Below are 18,770 nucleotides of genomic sequence, written 5' to 3'. Positions count from 1 at the left end.
AGACTTATTGGCCCAGAAACAGTACAACAGAGCTACCCAACTAGAAGTTTTTTTGGAAAGATTGAAGGATCAGGGTAACACTATAGTCTAGTTTTCCCATCATAGAGAAAAGGATATAGAATCCCTACAAATAAGACATATCTTCCCTGAGTATCTGGGAAATTGAATAGGTTGAGATTTAGGCCAAAAACCAAAATATTGACGTTTTCCATAGGTAGTGTACCTTTTTCCTTATAAGCACTTCAGGTTTTCATTCAAATATGATCGCTGATTTGATAAAGGAGGGAATAACAGAGAAAAAGGAAAGGCAGGGGAAAGAGTAAGGAAGGATGAGGATATGCCAGATATGTAGTTCAGGGTAGCACACTTGCTCTAGCATGCACGAGGCCCTGTGTGAAGAAAGCAATAAGAAAAACAAAAACAATTTTTATATGTTGCTAGAGAATCAGTTTTATTTTTCATGGACCACTACTGAAGAACCATTTTTTTTTTGTTCTTTAAAAACTACAATGCTCATACACATCATAGGTGATTGAATAAATAATAGACAAACAATGTTGAAAGAAATTAACACAAAAATCCTACTCCCTTGATTTTTTTTCTTCTAACTTTAGAGAAGACATGACAAGACAATTTTTAAAATCAAGAGCTTAACTTACCCTTTTTCTTGTTTTTAACTGGACCTATTAGAAAAAAAAATGGAAAATTAAGTCACTAAAAATTAATAGAAAATATTTACTCTTTTAAGACAGGCCCTGCAAGCGACCTCCAAGCCTGCAAATTTAAGGGAGCCTGACTGCCAAGGGTCAGGTTCTTGACAAAGTATCTCCCAACTACAAAGCCTTCCCAGTTGGTTTTCTGACTGCTGAGACCACAAAGATGACAAGGAAGATTCTTTCCTAGAGAGAAAAATCTTTCAGCCTTAGTCTTTGGGGGAAGGGGATGGGTGCTTCTTTGTAGAGATGAAATGCCTAGAAACGCATAACTCAACAACCTTAGGACGGCATTCCATTAATTCTGCAAGTCCTGAGGTTGAAGAGTCACGCATCCAGGTGAGGACCTGATATGGCGTCTCATGTGGGGAAGCTGAAAAGGAAAAGGAGTTGTTTTCATGGAAGGAGCAAAACAGGAACAGTTTACTTTTTAGTCACTTTCTAATAGTGATTTAATTTGGTAGTTATTAAAATGGTGCAACCAGGGGCTGGGGTTGTGGCTCAGCACTTGTCTAGCATGCGTGAGGCACTGGGTTCTATCTTCAGCACCACATATAAATAAATAAATGAAACAAAGGTGTTGTGTCCGTCTACAACTAAAATAAAGAAATAGATAATACTGCAAACTTAACACACTCATATGGGGTCCACATGATCTCACACTGTCATTTACCATAACTTAATGGAAGCTTTAAAAGAAGTGTGAACAGTTTCATTGATAGTGAAATCACAAGCATTTTCTTGGGAATTACTCTTAAGGAAAATAATTTTAACCAACAGAGGACACTCAGAAAACCCAAGGCTTTTCTGAAATACAGGACAACCACTCCCTTGACATACACAGTGTAGGTGCCTCCCACTCATTTTTTCCCTCCCAGAGACCTCATTTTCTTCATTCTGTAGATGGATCTGGCTCTCTTTAGACACAGGTATAGGATAGCTGTTCCAAAATCCCACAAAAACAATATCGTACAACATTAATCCACTGTCAGGGCCCACCAGAGCTTACAAAAAGAACATCAAGGGTTCAAATATTATTTTATAGTTTATAACGCATATTTACATATATTTTTTATTCAATCAGCTTTATTTTAAAATAAATTTGATATTTAGATAATCATTTTTTTCTTATGTTATATTTTTTTTATTGGTTGTTCACAACATTACAAAGCTCTTGACATATCATATTTCATACATTAGATTCAAGTGGGTTATGAACTCCCATTTTTACCCCAAATGCAGATTGCAGAATCACGTCAGTTACACATCCACAATTTTTACATAATGCCATATTAGTGACTGTTGTATTCTGCTACCTTTCCTATCCTCTACTATCCCCCCTCCCCTCCCCTCCCATCTTCTCTCTCTACCCCATCTACTGTAATTCATTTCCCTCCTTGTTTATTATCCCATTCCCCTCACAACCTCTTATATGTAATTTTGTATAACAATGAGGATCTCCCTCCATTTCCATGCAATTTCCCTTTTCTCTCCCTTTCCCTCCCACCTCATGTCTCTGTTTAATGTTGATCTTTTCTTCCTGCTCTTCCTCCCTGCTCTGTTCTTAGTTACTCTCATTATATCAAAGAAGACATTTGGTATTTGTTTTTTAGGGATTGGCTAGCTTCACTAAGCATAATCTGCTCTAGTGCCATCCATTTCCCTGCAAATTCCATGATTTTGTCATTTTTTAGTGCTGCGTAATACTCCATGGTGTATAAATGCCACATTTTTTTATCTATTCATCTATTGAAGGGCATCTGGGTTGGTTCCACAGTCTAGCAATTGTGAATTGTGCTGCTATGAATATCGATGTGGTAGTATCCCTGTAGTATGCTATTCTCTCATTTGATCCTTGTAACAAGCCTGGAAAAATCTCTAGCAATGACAGCAGTCTCTACTAGAGGTCAGTAGAGTCTCTAACCTATAGGACTTCCAGTGTGGCCACGGTTGCATAAGCCCTTTAGAAAGAAAAACACAACAAAAATAAAGGAAAAGAAAGGTGGGCTGGATCTCATGATTATTAAAGGGAGATGAGTTTAGGAAAGGGATCAAGGGGTGGGAGATGGGAAGGCAGGGGAAAGTGCTGGAGGTGATAGTGTGCATGTAAATGTAGCAACAAATCCCATCATTTTGTACAACCATAATGCACCAATAAAAATGTGAAAAAAAATCAGTGTCTGTGTAGACTTCCCTGAAAAAGTAATTTCATGTGCAATGGTAGGTCCTGAGTGCAGGAGATGTTTTAGGTAGAATTGAGCAACCTACTGCACTGAAAGGCCATGAATCTCCATTCTCCTATCCTCTTTTTTCCCTCCTTCCCTCTCCTCCCAGTCCTTTGTTGTCTTCTTCTTCTTCTTCTTCTTTTTTTTTTTGCTACCCATCCTTTATGGTTTTTAACAAGATTGAGAGCTCTTGAGGATATGTATGATGGTTCTGCCAAGGAAGTACAACTATACAGATAATACTAAGAGGCAGCAACTCAAACTGAGAAGGGCCTCTTCCTTGAACAAGAAAGCTGATTGGGGAAAGATGTACACAGAAAGGGCCCGGCCCCAAATAGTCAGCAACCTCAGACCTGGAGAGCAACAGGATGGCAGCAACTGCAGCCACCTTGCCCTCATAGCCAAGATGTGCTAGTCATGGCCAAGGTTTTGGCTAAATCAACTGGAGGGTTAATGCTGTTCCATCAGACTTCAAAATAGGCTTTGAGGAAATCAGACCATCACTAGTCAACCAGACCTTACTGAACATGCCTACAGAATGGAGAACAGTATATACTGCAACACAACTCCATCCTCAAAGAAATTACAATTAGAAAAACACTAAAGATGGGGGACTTTAGGAATTATACTGGCTAACTGAGGGGGGCGGGAAACATTCCTGGAGAAAGTTTGATTTAAATACACTATTGGAAAAAAAATGCACTATTGAATAGAAGGAAAGTAAAGTTGTTTTTTTTAAATTTTCAAATTTCTATTATTTTTTTACTACACATACTTATTCATTACTTGTATATACTTGCATAAATAATACACAAAAAGAGAATCCAAAGAAAAAATAGCTTATTAAAGTGAAGCTGGGGGACAAAAAGACAGTGTAGGCAATAAATGATTGGGTCAGAAAGATGGGGGCTGATTCAGAAGGAAATGAAATGCTAATACCCCCAGAGCCCTTTCCCCTGCTGCAACCTGTTGTCAAGGTGACCTGCCTCCAGGGAATTGTTCCTCCCTACACCAGGCTGCTAATGAATGCCTCCAGGGCTGCTCCCTGCCTGAACCCCTGGGAGGCTTTGTTCTGCCCTCTGATTGCTCTACCTTTGGCCCACCTTTTGGTCTCTAGTCACAGAAGATGGGCAGGGGAGGCCAAGAGAAAAAAGGAATTCTAAAATCTATAAAAGGGGCAGGACACCCCTACTTCCTCGGATACCAGCTCTGGATCCCCTTTTCTGCAGAAAAGTCCATCTCTGTTCTATTCTTTAAATAAAACTTGCTTTCTTGGTGTTAAAATTTTTGAGTGCTTTATATATCCCAGAGATTAGTGCTCTAGCTGATGTGCAAGTGGTAAAAATTTGCTCCCAAAATGTAGGCTCTCTATTCACTTCACTGATTGTTTATTTTGCTGAAAAGAAGCTTTTGAGTTTGAATCCATTCCATTTATTGATTTTAATTGTTGCACTATAGGAGTCTTATTAAGGAAGTCAGGGCTTAATCCGACATGATGGAGATTTGGGCCTACTTTTTCTTCTATTAGGTGCAGGGTCTCTGGTTTAATTCCTAGGTGCTTGATCCACTTTGAGTTGAATTTTGTGCACAGTGAGAAAAAGGGATTTAATTTCATTTTGTTGCATGTGGATTTCCAGTTTTCCTAGCACCATTTGTTGAAGAGGCTCCAATCAATAAATGGGCCAAGGAACTGAATAGACACTTCTCAAAAAAATGATACACAATCAATCAACAAATATATGAAAAAAATGTTCAACATCTCTAGCAATTAGAGAAATGCAAATCATCTCACTTCAGTTAGAATGGCAGCTATTAAGAAAACAAACAATAAGTATTGGCCAGGATCTGGGGAAAAGGACACACTCTTACATAGGTGGTGGGACTGCAAATTGGTGCAACCAATCTGGAAAGCAGAATGGACATTCCTTGGAGAACTGGGAATGGAACCACCATTTGACCCAGCTATCCTACTCCTCAATTCATAACCAAAGGACTTAAAAACAGCATACTACAGTGACACAGCTACATCAATGTTTTTAGCAGCATAATTCACAATAGCTAAACTGTGGAACCAATCTAGATACCCTTCAGTAGATAAATGGATAAAGAAAATGTGATTGATATATATATATATACACAATGGAATATTACTCAGCATTAAAAGAGAATAAAATCAGGGCATTTGCAGGTAAATGGATGGACCTGGAGAATATCAAGCTAAGTGAAGTGAGCCAATCCCCAAAATCCAAATGCTGAATGTTTTCTCTGATATAAGGATGCTGATTCATAATGAGGATGGTGGGGGGGGGAGGGGATGAGCAGAATAGATGAACTTTAGGTAGGGCAAAGAGAAAAGGGGGGAGGTGGGGGCATGGGGGTAGGAAAGATGGTAAAATGAGATGAATATCATTATCCTAAGTACATGTATGAAAACAAATAGTGTGGACTCTACTTTGTGTTCAACCAGAGACATGAAAAATTGTGCTCTATCTGTGTAATATGAATTAAATTGCCTTCTGATGTCATTTATAACTAATTAGAATAAATAAAATAATTTAAAAAAAACAAACTTGCTTTCTATGCTTGCTTTGGTGTTTCTTAGGTGTTCGATTTTCACATCTGGGGAAATGGAACTTGGCTCTGATTGATTCTTATTACTGGTATCAAAAGTACCTGCAAATAACTACTATTTTTAGGCAAAATTAGAAATCTTCTGTGGATATCAATATGTATTTTTCAAAATGTGATCAAATTTAAAAGGTTGTTTAACAAACTTTTTCTATGTCAATAACTATATTTCTACATTGTTTTATAAATGTAGATGATTTGGCATTTAATCATCTTTGATGAACATTTAAGTTATTTCTAATTGCACTATTATAAACAATGCTATAGTGAATGTTTTTACACGTGTATGTTTTTATAAACTTGCCCCCACTTGTTTTAGAATGTATTCATTAGAAATGATACTGCTGGGCTGGGTACAGTGGCCCACACCTGTAATCTCAGTGGTTCGGGAGGCTGAGGCAGGAGGATTGCAAGCTCAAAGCCAGCTTTAGCAACTTGTTGAGGTCCTAAGCAACTCAGCAAGACCCTGTCTGTAAACAGAATATAAGAAAGGGCTGGGGATGTGGTTCAATGGTTAAGTGCCCCTGAGTTCAATCCCTGGTACCAAAAACAAAACCAAAACCAAAACAAAACAAAACAAAACAACAACAAAAAACAAAACAAAAGATAAAATGATACTGCTGGGTCAAAGGATGTGAGAATCTTTCAATGAAATATAATTATCCTAATAATCTTTTTCTATATGATTACTGCCTTCAGTGTAATGCTTAGTTAGACCCTCACTAATGTAACATTGTATAGGTATCTGTATTTGTCTTAGTGCTTTTATGGTTTCATTTTTGTTTTTAAATCAATGAGCAATCTGGTATGTATTTGGTATATAATGTGAGTTAGGAATCTAAGTAAAATTTTCTTTTTTCTCCCCTAAAATGGCCATGATGTGAAGAGTACTTAGAGAAACAGGCTGAAAGTCTTTTCTTCTACTTCATCTTGGGTCATAGGAAGGCACTCAGAGCTTCTGCTTAGTAAATATTTGCCATATCTCTTGGGGTAAAAACGAAGATGAAAAATACATATAGGATTGTCATTAGATTGCATTACATCTCCCACAGTTGATAATAAGTACATCATCTCAGCAATACAGGGGCTCCTTATTGTTCTAACATAGCTTACTATGACCAGTAAATCATTCTTATGAGTCTCAACATATATTTTTAAGGCCTGACTCTATCTGCCATGCCCACTGCTATCACTTGACACCACTATAGGTTTCCAGCTTCTAGTGAGAAAATGCTAGGAAGCTAGAGCTATCTCATACTAGAAGTGAGCATCTTGACACAGAGCAAAAGCAGTAACCCCTGCTGAGTTCTATAACCTTTTAGATATATTGATTTATTTTCTCTACATGCTTCAGAACTTTATTCTTACTCAGAGGACTACTAGTCTCATATGTTTGTTTCCATGGTAACAAGCTACATTTCTATATCATTCAAATTCCCCCTAATTATAACCACCATACTTTCTACATGCAAACCCCACAAATATATGAGAGTGGGACAGATAGCTGTGAATTACCTGGGACTACTTTGATAGGAGTAAAATTGAAATCAGACACATTTTGATCAACATGAGCAGGTAGTCTCCCTATCTGACATAAAGGAAAAGGTGTGTTCTAATAGAATCAGGGCCCTAGAGGCCACAAGCTGGTCTAGACAGATACTAGTCTTGACTCAACCACAAAATAACAATGAGGCAAGTGACTTTTCTTCTGAGTCTTCATCTGTTAAATTAGGGAACACTATATACTTCATTTCTATTCAAAGCCTAGCGTTCTAATGAAGACTGATGATGTAAAATCAACAATCTAGAATTCTATATCCATGAAATTATCCTTCAAAATGAAGTAGAAACAAAAAGTCTCAAACAAACCCATATGGAGGGAATTTGTTGTTGGTGTATCTGACTTGGAAGAAATGTTAACAGAAATTCTTCAGAAACAAGGAACATGATATAGGTCATAAACTTGGATCTACATAAAGAAGGAAAGTGAGTTAGAAAATGAATAAATGAAGGTAATATGAATTATTTTATTTTTTCTTAATAGATGATACTTTTGTTCAGGGTAATAATAGCAAAAAATTGTTCTATGGTTATGACCTTTGAATATGTGAAACAAATGAAAGCAGTGTTATTAGGGATAGAAGACATGGACTGGAAATATTCTGTAATAAGGTACTTGTACTACCTGTGAAGTGGTATAGTATTATTTGAAAGCAGATTAGGCCTGACACAGTGGTGAACACCTGTAATCCCAGTGATGCAGAAGGCTGAGGCAGGAGGACCACAAGTTTGAGGCCAGCCTAAGCCACTCAATGAGAACTTCAGCAACTTAGGGAGACCCTGTCTCAAATGTTTTTAAAAAATAATAAAATCAAAAGGACTTGGGATGTGGCTCAGTGGAAAAGTTCGCCTGGGTTCAATTACTACCACCAAAACTAAAATAAGAAGAAAGTTGATTTGGATTCATTGTAAATATATATTTCAAACAGTAGGGAAGTCTCTAAATTAAAAAAATATAATTGCTAAGAGACGAGGGAAAAATAGAATCACATAAAATGCTCAATTAAAACCAGAGAAGGCAGAATAAGAGTGGAAGTTAAAAAAAAAGAAAAAGGGCAATGAACAGAAAACAAATACGGTATGGTAGACATTAATCCAACTATATTAATAATTTCTTTAAATGTGAATACTCTAAATATACCAGTAAAAAGATAAAAAGTCTGTCAGAGCAGATTAAAAATATAAAGCACAACTATGTGTTGCCTGTAAGAAACCCTCTTTAAATATATAGGTAGATTAAAGGAATAAGAAAGACATATCATGCCAACAATAATCAAAAGAAAGCTAGCTCATTCTGAAATGTGCTTCACACAAAGCACACTTCAGATCAAGGAAATTATCAGGGATGTTCTATAATGATAGAAGATATTCCAAGAAGATACAACAGTTCTTAAAGTATATGCACCTAACAAAAGAGCATCAAGATATGTTAGAGAAAAACTGAGAGCACTGTGAGGAAAAATAGATGAGTCCACTATTATAGTTGGAGACTTAACTATGCCCACAGTATTTGCTTGATCAAGTAGGCAGAAAATAAGTGACTATACAGTTGAGCTGAATAGTGCCATCTATCAATAGATTTAATTGACATTTGTAGAATACTTCAGCCAGCAATAGCAGGGCACACATTCTTCTCAAGTTCATATGGAACACTCACCAAGACAGAACACATTCTGTGTCATAAAACATAGCTTAACACATTTAAAATAGATATTACACAAATTAGGTTCTCATATCACAATGGAATAAAACTAGAAACCAAGAACAGAAACATCACTGGAAAGTTTTGGAACTACAGAAGATTAAACAGCACACTTCTAAATACACTGGGTCAAAAAGTCTCAAAGGAAATTTTAAAAGACTTCAAACTAAATGAAAATTAAAACAAAACCTATAAAAATGTGTGGGATGCATCAAACGCAGTGCTAAGAGGAAAATTTATAATAATAAATTCACACATCAGGAGAGAGCTCTAAAATCAATATCTAAGCTTCTATCTCAGAAAACTAGAAAGGGAAACCCCAAACTAAGGAGAAGCAACTAAATAATAACAATTAGAGCAGAAAAAATGAAAATTAAAAACAAAAATAGAAGAAATCTATGAAATCTAAAGCTGTTTTTTAGAAAAGATCAATAAAGTTGATAAAATCCCTATTCAAGCTAAGAAAGAAAGATGGCACAAATTAGTAATATCAGAAATGAAAGAAGGAGTATTACAACTGATCCCACGGACATTAAAATGTTAATATAAGAATATTATGAACAACTCTATTCTCATAAATTTGATAACTTATATAAATGGACCAGTTCTTTGAAAGACATAATCTACGAAAACATACCGAAGAACTAGGTAATATTTATAAGCCTTATCTATTAAAATCAAATCAACATCTAATATTTTTCCAAAATAGAAAGCACCAGGCCCATATGATTTTGCTGGTAAGTTTTACCAAACATTCAAGGAAGAATTTATATCAATTTTCTATAATTGCTTCCAGAAAAGTAGATGCAAAAGGAATAATTTCTACCTCATTTTACAAGATCCATAAACCAGACATTATAAGAAAAAGAAACAAAGAAGAAAAGGAACTATAGACAGACACCTCTCTTCAAAATAGATGCAAAAATCTTCATTAAAATGTGAGTCAATCAAAACCAACAGTGTACTAAAAATTATACAGCATAATTGCTGTGGTTTAAATATGTCCTCGAAAAGTTCAATGTTGAAAAATTGGTCACCAATCTAACAGTATTGAGATATGGGACTTTTGGGAACGGATAATGTCATGAGGGCTCTTGTTAATGGATTAATGGGTTATAGTAGGAATGGCGTCTGTTACAAAATAAGCTCTTTCTGGCATGCTTGCTCTCTCTTGCCATGTGATGCCCTCTGCCATGCCATGACCCAGTTGGGAAGGCCCTCATCAGATGCTAGGCAAATGCTGGCACCACACTCCTGTACTTCCCAACATATAAAGTGCTGAGCCATAAAACCTCGATTTTTTGGTAAATTACTAGGATTCAGGTTTTTTTTTTTTATTGCATCAGAAAACGGACTAAGAAATAAACTAGGTGGGATTTATTCTTGGTATGCAAGGCTGGTTCAAAGTTCAAAAGTTAGCCAACATAATACACCTACAAATCAACAGGATAAAGAAGAAAATCACATAATCATTCTCAATAGATTAAGAGATAAGTTAAATAAGCCAATCCCCCAAAACCAAAGGCCGAATATTCTCTTGGATGTGTGGTTACAAACACATAATAAGGGGTGGGGGTGGAGGGAAGAATAGAAGTTCATTGGATTAGACAAAGGGGAATGAAGGGAAAGGAGGGGGTTAAAACTAGAAAAGACAATGGAATGAACCAGACATAACTTTGCTATGTTCATATATGAATACACGACCAGTGAAACTCCACATCATGTACAGCCACAAGAATCGTATCCTAATTAGAATAAGTTACACTCTATTTATGTATGATATGTCAAAATACAATCTACTGTTATGAACACCTAAAAAGAAGAAATTCAAAAAGCCTTTAACAAAATACAACATCCCTTCATGATAGAAACTATCAGCAAATTAGGAATTGAAGGGCATTTCTCTAATTTGATAAAGGACATCTATCCCAAACAAACAAATGAAAACAACCCTACAGGTAATATCATACATAATGGTGAGGAACTAAATGTTTTCTTCCTAAGATTGGGAACAAATCAGGGGTGTATACTCTCACCATTCCTACTCAACATCATATTGGAAATCCTATGTAATCCAATAAGACAAGAAAAGGAATTAAAAGTATCCAGAATGGGAAGGAAGAGATAAAATTGTCTTTGTTCACAGATGACATGATTGTCTACATAGAAAATCCCACAGAGACAAGTGTGGTAATACATGCCTATAAGCCCTGCTAGTTGGGAGGCTGAGGCAGAAAGATAGCAAATTGAAGGCCAACCTGGGCAACTTTGCAAAACTGTTTCTCAAAATTAAATAAAAATGGCTAGGGATGTAGTTCAGCACTATAGCACCCTAAGTCTGATCCCCAGTACCTCAAAACAACACAAACCAAAATGCCAAAGAGTAGACAAAAAGGCTCCTGGGGCTAAGTGGCAATTTTAAAGTTGCATGGTATAAGCATAATACATAAAAATCAAACAATTTCCAATATGTTCGAAATGAGCTATTGAAATTTCAAATAAAATTCCCAATAGAAAGAAAAAGGAAGAAATAATTAAGATATAAATTTAACAAAATATGAGTATCTATATGAGGAAAACTACAAAAGTTAGATGAAAAAAAGTAAAGGCCTAAGTAAATAGAAAGATATTTCATGCTCAGGAAAAGAAGCAAATATTGTTAAGATGTTACTTCTTCCTAACTTGGAATACAGATTCAATAAAATCCTAATCAAAATTCTATCAAGTTATGTTGTAGGTATCAAAAACTGATGCTGATGTTTGTTTAGAGAGAAAAAGATTCAGAGTACCCAACACAATATCAAGGAATAAGAACAAAGTGCGGGAAATGACATTATTTGATTCTAGACTAAACTATAAAGCTACAGCAATCTAGAGAGGGTGGTATTGATGAAATAATAGAATAATGAAACAGGACAGAGCACCTGAAAGTATACCTAAAGAAATAAAGTCAATAGACCTTTGACAAAGAAGCTAAGGCAATCCAATGGAAAAAGGATAGATTTTTTCCAATAAATGGTGATGGAACAAGTGGATATCCATATGCAAAAGCAACAAGAATGAAAACAAAACCCCCAAACCAAGCAAACATAATGAATCTAGACACAGACCTTACACCTTTCAAAAATTAATTCAAAATGGACACAGAACCAAATGTAAAACAAAATAGTATTAAATTCTTATGACACAATAAAGGAGAAATCTAGGCAACATAGGCCTGGCAATGAGTTTTTAGATAGAACACCAAAGATACAAACTGAAAGAAGGGAATTGTTAAGGTGGATTTCATTAAGATTAAAAACTTGTCTGAAGCCAGGCACAGTGGCACACGTCTATAATCCCAGCGGCTGAGAGGCTGGGTCAGGAGGCTGGCAAATTCAAAGCCAGCCTCAGCAAAGGGGCTAAGCAACTCAGTGAGGCCCTGTCTCTAAATAAAATACAAAATAGGGCTGGGGATGTGGCTCAGTGGTTGAGTGCCCCTGAGTTTGATCCCTGGTAACAACAACAACAACAACAACAACCCCCCACCCCAAACCAAAAAAAAACTTTTCTGAGAAATGCACTACTAAGTAGACAACAACAACAACAACAACAACAACAACAACAACAACAACAAAAGCCACAGAAAATGAAAAATATTTGTAAAACACATATAAGATAAAGGACTTTTATACATAATTTAAAAATCTTAAATCTCAACAACAAGAAAACAGATAACCTAATAAAGAAACAGGCAAATGTTTGAAAAGAAGACTTAACAATCAGAAAAAAAAACCACATCAAATTAAGAAATGGGACCAATATCTGAATAGACATTTCACCAAAGAAGATATGAAGATGGCATATAAGCATCTGAAAAGATGCTCAACATCATTTGTCAGGAAGGAACTGCAACTTATACATGGTGGGAATGTAGCCATTTTGGTTGGGATTTTTAATATTTTTTTTCTGGGGCTTGAACCTGGGGCACTCTACCAACTGAGCAACATCCCCAGTCTGTTTTATTTGTTTATTTATTCTTAAATTTTGAGACAGGTTCACATTAAGTTCCTGAGTGTTTTGCTAAGCTTCTGAGTCTGGCCTCAAACTTGAAATCATCCTGTCTGTCTCCCCAGTAGCTGGAATTACAGGTGCATGCCAATGTGCCAGGCTTCATAGTGATTTTGAAAAACAGTTTGGTAGTTTCTTATAAAGTTAAATATAGTATTACCCCATGACCCGTAAATCATGCTCCTAGATATTTGATCAAAGGAGGTGAAAATTTATGACTGCGTAAACCTGCATACAGATGTCTACAGTGATTTCACTCATAATTGGCAAAAATTGGAAGCAACTAAGATATGATTTGACAGGTGAATGATAATCTGTGGTATATCCATATAATGGATTTTTTTTATTACTCAGCAATAAAAATAAATGAGCTATCAAGCCACAAAAAGATAGAGGAATCTTAAAAGCATATTGCTAAGTGAAAGAAGCCAGTCTAAAAAGGTGTAATTCCAACCATATGACATATGGAAAGGCAAAACTATAGAGACAGTAAAAAGATCAGTGGTTGCCAAGGGTGGGAAGACAGAATATACGGGAACACTGTTTTTGCTTAATTTTTCCATGAATCAGAACTCCTTTAAGATGTCTATGAAATAAATGTATCAAACATCCACTAGTTTAAATAATGCCACAATGCAAACAGTTCTAAGTCCTGGCTCTATATTTGTGGCATCCCCTTCAACATACCTCTTGTCTCTGTACCTTTCTTCATGCTATTCATTTCCTCTGGATACAGTGCTGTTCTCCAGTCCTACTCTCTCAATGCCTACTCATCCTTTAAGACTTAGATTCAACCATTGATTCCTATGTGTTCTACAATACACTGCTGTACTTATCAAATTGTAATATTCTATTATGTGATTGTTCCACTTAGTAGACTATTAACTCCTTGGGGGCAAGGGTTGTGAATTATTCATCTCTGTATCTTCAGCTCCAAAAGCATTGCTTTTATAGTAGGTGCTCAATAAAATACTTATTCAATGAACAAACGAATGACTGAAGGATATGGTAAACTTGACATGTGAATCAAGATTTTTCAGACTTAAAGTTTACTGCAGTTTCCTCTGAATCATAGTCACATGAAAAATATCAATCATAATCATCTGAAAATGGCCCATCAGTAAAATGGCATAATTTTTTCAAATCATAGTTGTTTTGGACTAAATTAAGTGAAAGTGGCGTGCATAGAGTAGTTGGAACTCAATAAATGTTAATTTATTTTTTCTTTTGTGATACATCCATAATATTTGAGAGCTACACAAGGAAATTGGACATGGCTAACAGTACTTCAGTATCAGTTAGTAAAGGGATAAAAGGAAAAGTAAAGACAGTGGCAGACAGATGGGGAGATACAGGACTGCAGATTATTATTAAAACAAAAAGAAAATTAGGGCTGGGGCTGTATGTAGCTCAGTGATAGAGTGCTTGCTTTGCATGTGTGAGGCACTGGGTTTGATCCTCAGCACCACATAAAAATAAAATTAATAAACAAAGATATTGTGTCCATCTACAAATATATATATGAAGAAAATTACACTTTGAAAGTCTATTCCTTCAAATCTTGGCATCTTAATAGTTATTTCAGGGCCAGGCATGGTGGTGCATGCCTGTAATCCCAGCGGCTTGGGAAGCTGAGGCAGGAGGATCACAAGTTCAAAGCCAGCCTCAGCAACTTGACAAGGCCCTGTCTCTAAATAAAATAGGAAAAAGGGCTGGGGATGTGGCTCAGTGGTTATGCACCCCTGGGTGCATAAAAGGAATTTATTTCATATTCTATCTCATACCATCAGAATTGTAAACAGAGAGAATGCACAAATACGTGTGGTAAGCCTAATACATTTGAAGAAGATGGAAGCCATTAGCTTCAAAGAAGAGTGAGAATTTTGAATGAGAACCACATGGAATGCCCATGTTCAGAACCAAGATTACAGTTCCAACATCTGCTCTAAGTATGACAAAAAGTCCAGAAAAGGTAGGATTGTGCAAGTTGAATTCCACCCTACTCCATTCCATCCCAATCTCAAGTATTTCTGGTGTGAAAAGCTTGCATTCTTCATCCAAGAATTTCCTTTCTAGCCTTTGCAGTAGGGGCCCATCCCTGGGGCTTCAGGCTTCACAAACATGACTCAAGTTATGATCTGCTATGATACTTTTCTGGCTCAGTTTTGCTTGGTTTGGGAAAGACTCAAAAATACTACTGTGGTTAAGGCAATACTAAAACAGTCCCAACAACTGCTGACAACTCAGAAGCTTAATGGTCCCTCAAAGTTCCATGAGGTATAGGTTTCTTCATGTTGCCAAAATGTCAAGGATGTGTTCTTGCCAGGGAAGTATTTTGCAACACTGAGTCTTTGGTCACTTTAGTGGCTAAGATAAAGAAAGCCAGGACTAAAAGCAATAATCTCTGAAGAGGATCAGAATTATGAATGTGAGGTTGTGTAGTCTAATGCAGTTTTTCTTTGCACTATATTCGAGGAAGCACCAGGGTCCTGGGTGATAGTAATACATGTTCTTGGAAAAAGTGTTCCTTAGTAAAAATAAAAAAATAAGAAATACAGGGTTCTCAGATCTTCGAACACACATGGGAAATGTGACTCTCCAAAAAGGGGATATAAAATGCAGCATTTCCTAAACTTATTTGCTTCTGGAACCTTTTTCATGAAATACCTCTTGTTGAATTAATGTTCTGGATTATATTGTTTGGAAAATACTGGGGTTGTGGAAAGAGCATGAACTTTGTTATCCTTGAAGAACTGAGTTTGAATTCTACTTCTGACATTCAATGGCTGTATGATCTTGGAAAAGTTACTTTCCTTCTCTCAAACAAGTTTCTTTGTTTATGAAAAGTGGGATAATGGTATCTACATCAAAAGGGTTACTAGGAAAATTAGTTGAGATAATACACAGCACATAATGGCCAGCACACATAGGTACTCAATAAATAGCAGCTATAATCATCACATCCATTTGTCATCACCATCATTATCAAACTATATATCCAGCTGATAGGGCTGCCAAAACAACTTCAAAATGGCCCTGGTGTGAGGACTCAAATGCCACAATACTAATTGCTTTGGAAGTGAGTGTAAGGGGAAGAGAACTGAACTCATTGTCCAGAACTATAGCTCTATAACTTACTTGCCATCTGACCTTGGGTGAATCACTTTACCTGTCTACATTTCTCTCTCCTTCTACCAAATACAGGTAAGGATTAGGGGACCTCTTCCTCTAAAATTTTATGAACTTCAACTCTAAAATGCTATATAAGAGATTTATAAATTTACAGTTGAAGAAATGTGTGGTACAGGTTAAATCCAATTATAAAGGACGGTCCTGTATAACAAAGCTATTTTTATGTTCCAGCAGATGGCTGGCAGAAACAGTGCTTTGCCAATCTGGTTACAATGAATTCTGTAGAGTGAATAATTCTGTATAACAATTGCTTTCTCTGGTCCTTGACCCCATAATCGGCACTCTCCAACACTGCTCTAATCAACTAAAGAACTTGATTATGTGTTGTTTTTATCGTAGACAGAAAAGGGAGCTGAGCTAAGCTAATCTATAGAATTTCTAGTTGAGACAAAAGTCCAATTCCATTATTTTACAGTTGAGGAAACAGGACAAGAGGGGTTAAGTAACTTGTCAGGGGTCACACAGCTAGTAAGTGGCAGAGCTTTGAATGGGTGTTTGCTCTGGACGATTCATCATCTGCACAGTTAAGAGATTTCACTGCAAACTCACCCAGACCATATATAAAAGTATCAAATTATAGAAACATATTACAGAAACTCTACTGTTTGTGTGTCCCAACCTAACAAGATGTGAATTTATTGCCACCCTTTATCCATGCCTTCAAGCCCTCTTCATAGGATGGTCCCTCTAATTCCATGCTGCCTGAAGACACAACTTAAAGCATAATAACCCTTTCTGCAGAACTTCAGTTAGAGGCTTTCTGAAAGTCTACATAAATTACACCCATTTATCCCTTTAGATACATGCACAATTCCTTCCACAAAGGCCTCTGATTAGTCATGTATGTTTTTCTCATTATGAAACCATGTGGCCTTTTTAAAAAACTAGGTTAACAGAGATAGAAATCTTAAGTATTATGAATATCAAAGGTTAGTCTTCAGGTCCCTGTTTTTGCTTTTCTCTACACACTCTCTCATGAGTACATTTTGTTCCAGGACTTCAACCCTTATAGAGAATCATACTCCCTAAATCATAGCCCATGTCTCCGACTACAACTGTGACAGTTGCCACTTGAATGTATTCTTCCTGTCACCTGGAATTCAGATGGAATTCACCTTGTTACTGGTTTTTCAAAGCTGGCTACCTATTAGAATCACTTGGGGAGCTTCAAAAACTCTGAATGCCTGGACCCCACCCCTATGGATTCTGATGCAATTGGTCAGGGTTGAATGTGGGCATGAAGAATTTTTAACTGCTCCCCAGATAATTGTATATATGAGCAAGTTTGAGAATCACTGCTCTAGGTCAAGCCCTAAATGCCAATTTCTTAATTTCTGTTAATGGTAGCATGGTTTTGAATACTTTGGATATTCAGTCTTCCAGTTCTGGGGATCACTGAGATAATAGAAACAAAAACAGTTTTGGAAAGTGTGAAGTGCTAAGCAAATGAAAGGCATTATTTTATGCTGTATGCACATGAATTAAGTGGACTGCCTTAGTAGTTGAGATGTGTTGTCATTAAACATGTTAAAGTTTATAATGGTAATTTAAAATACTAAATTTCTTGCCCAGCAGAGCATAAGAGAGAGAACCTACTGATGGAACCTGACATGAGTCATCAGAGCTACCCTGTGTTTTTATTTTTATTATTTTTATTTCTTCTTTTTAGTATGAGCTACCCTATGTTACTGTGGACAGGTTAACCCCAACAATGGGCTGAAGAACCCCAGATGGCTGGCGTCATGTGCTGTTTCCATAAGTAATTCTGTCAGCCTTGCTAAGGGTCAATGGATGGTCCTCTGTCTCCCTTTCCCTGAGAAGGAGTGTAGCTATGACAGCTGGCCACAAACAGTGGTTAAACTGAGAACATTTATATGCAACATGGCTCTAGATTGGGACATGGAACAATTCAAGATGGCTAGCTGTTGTGCTGCTGTACATGTTGTATCTCTTTGTTCAAAGATGGAGCTCATCCTGAGTCACTCTGATTCTTATAATGGGACAAGCTGGGGAGTTCTGATGTTCAGTCTGTGTGTACTCTAATCATTTACATTAGTGGCTGCACTAGAGTACAGGTGCTGCTCAATATAGCCAACCAAAGCTGAATATAGTGGCACATGCCTAGAATCCCAGCTACTTGAGAGGGAGGATGACAAATTGGAGGTCAGTGTCAGCAACTTAGTGAGACTCTGTTTTAAGTAAGCAAGTAAATAGATAAACAGGGCTGGGGATAGCTAACTGATAGCATGCCCCTGGGTTCAATCCCCAGTTGTGGGGAAAAAAAAAACACCCAACTAAACTGAAAAAAAAAAAAAAAAGAAAACCAATCCATTTTTTCCCCAAGAAGGTTATACCTACCTGGTTTCATATGAGGTTATCCTTCAACACAGTAAATGTTTATCTTGCCTTTTCAATTTTCAGCATTGCCACCCCCATTCTCCATGCAGTATCTCTGTGGTAGCTGTGAGTTGGTCATTCTCTACAGATTGTACTCAGCAGAACTTTGTTCCAGGAAATACCTTTTCCCTTGCAGGGAGATTGAACACATTAATTGGAAGCCACTAGTGGAAAAGGCTTGGTCTTCAAAATTACAGAATTGCATTCAAGTACTAAATCCACCACTCGCTAAGTGCTGTATGACATTGAACAAACAGCTTCATCTCAGTGCCTCCTCATTTGTAAAATAGGAATACTATTACT

The 18,770-nt window shown here is 36.7% G+C and overlaps 1 protein-coding gene across 6 annotated transcripts in view; it reads right to left on the bottom strand.

The window, feature by feature from the left end:
- Eda (ectodysplasin A) overlaps positions 1-18,770 on the bottom strand; it is a 318,888-nt gene that overhangs the window by 15,041 nt on the left and 285,077 nt on the right. For all 6 annotated transcript variants that reach the window (XR_013431785.1, XM_040282098.2, XM_040282087.2 and 3 more), the window contains exon 3: positions 660-683. Coding sequence is in view for 5 of the 6 variants with exons in the window: in XM_040282098.2 (XP_040138032.1) it covers positions 660-683 (24 nt within the window). In the remaining variant the exon portion in view is untranslated. The remainder of the gene's footprint in view (positions 1-659; positions 684-18,770) is intronic.

The sequence above is a fragment of the Ictidomys tridecemlineatus genome, chromosome X (assembly GCF_052094955.1).
Source record: "Ictidomys tridecemlineatus isolate mIctTri1 chromosome X, mIctTri1.hap1, whole genome shotgun sequence".
Lineage (NCBI taxonomy): Eukaryota > Metazoa > Chordata > Mammalia > Rodentia > Sciuridae > Ictidomys > Ictidomys tridecemlineatus.
This window is presented reverse-complemented; position numbering and strand designations above follow the sequence as displayed.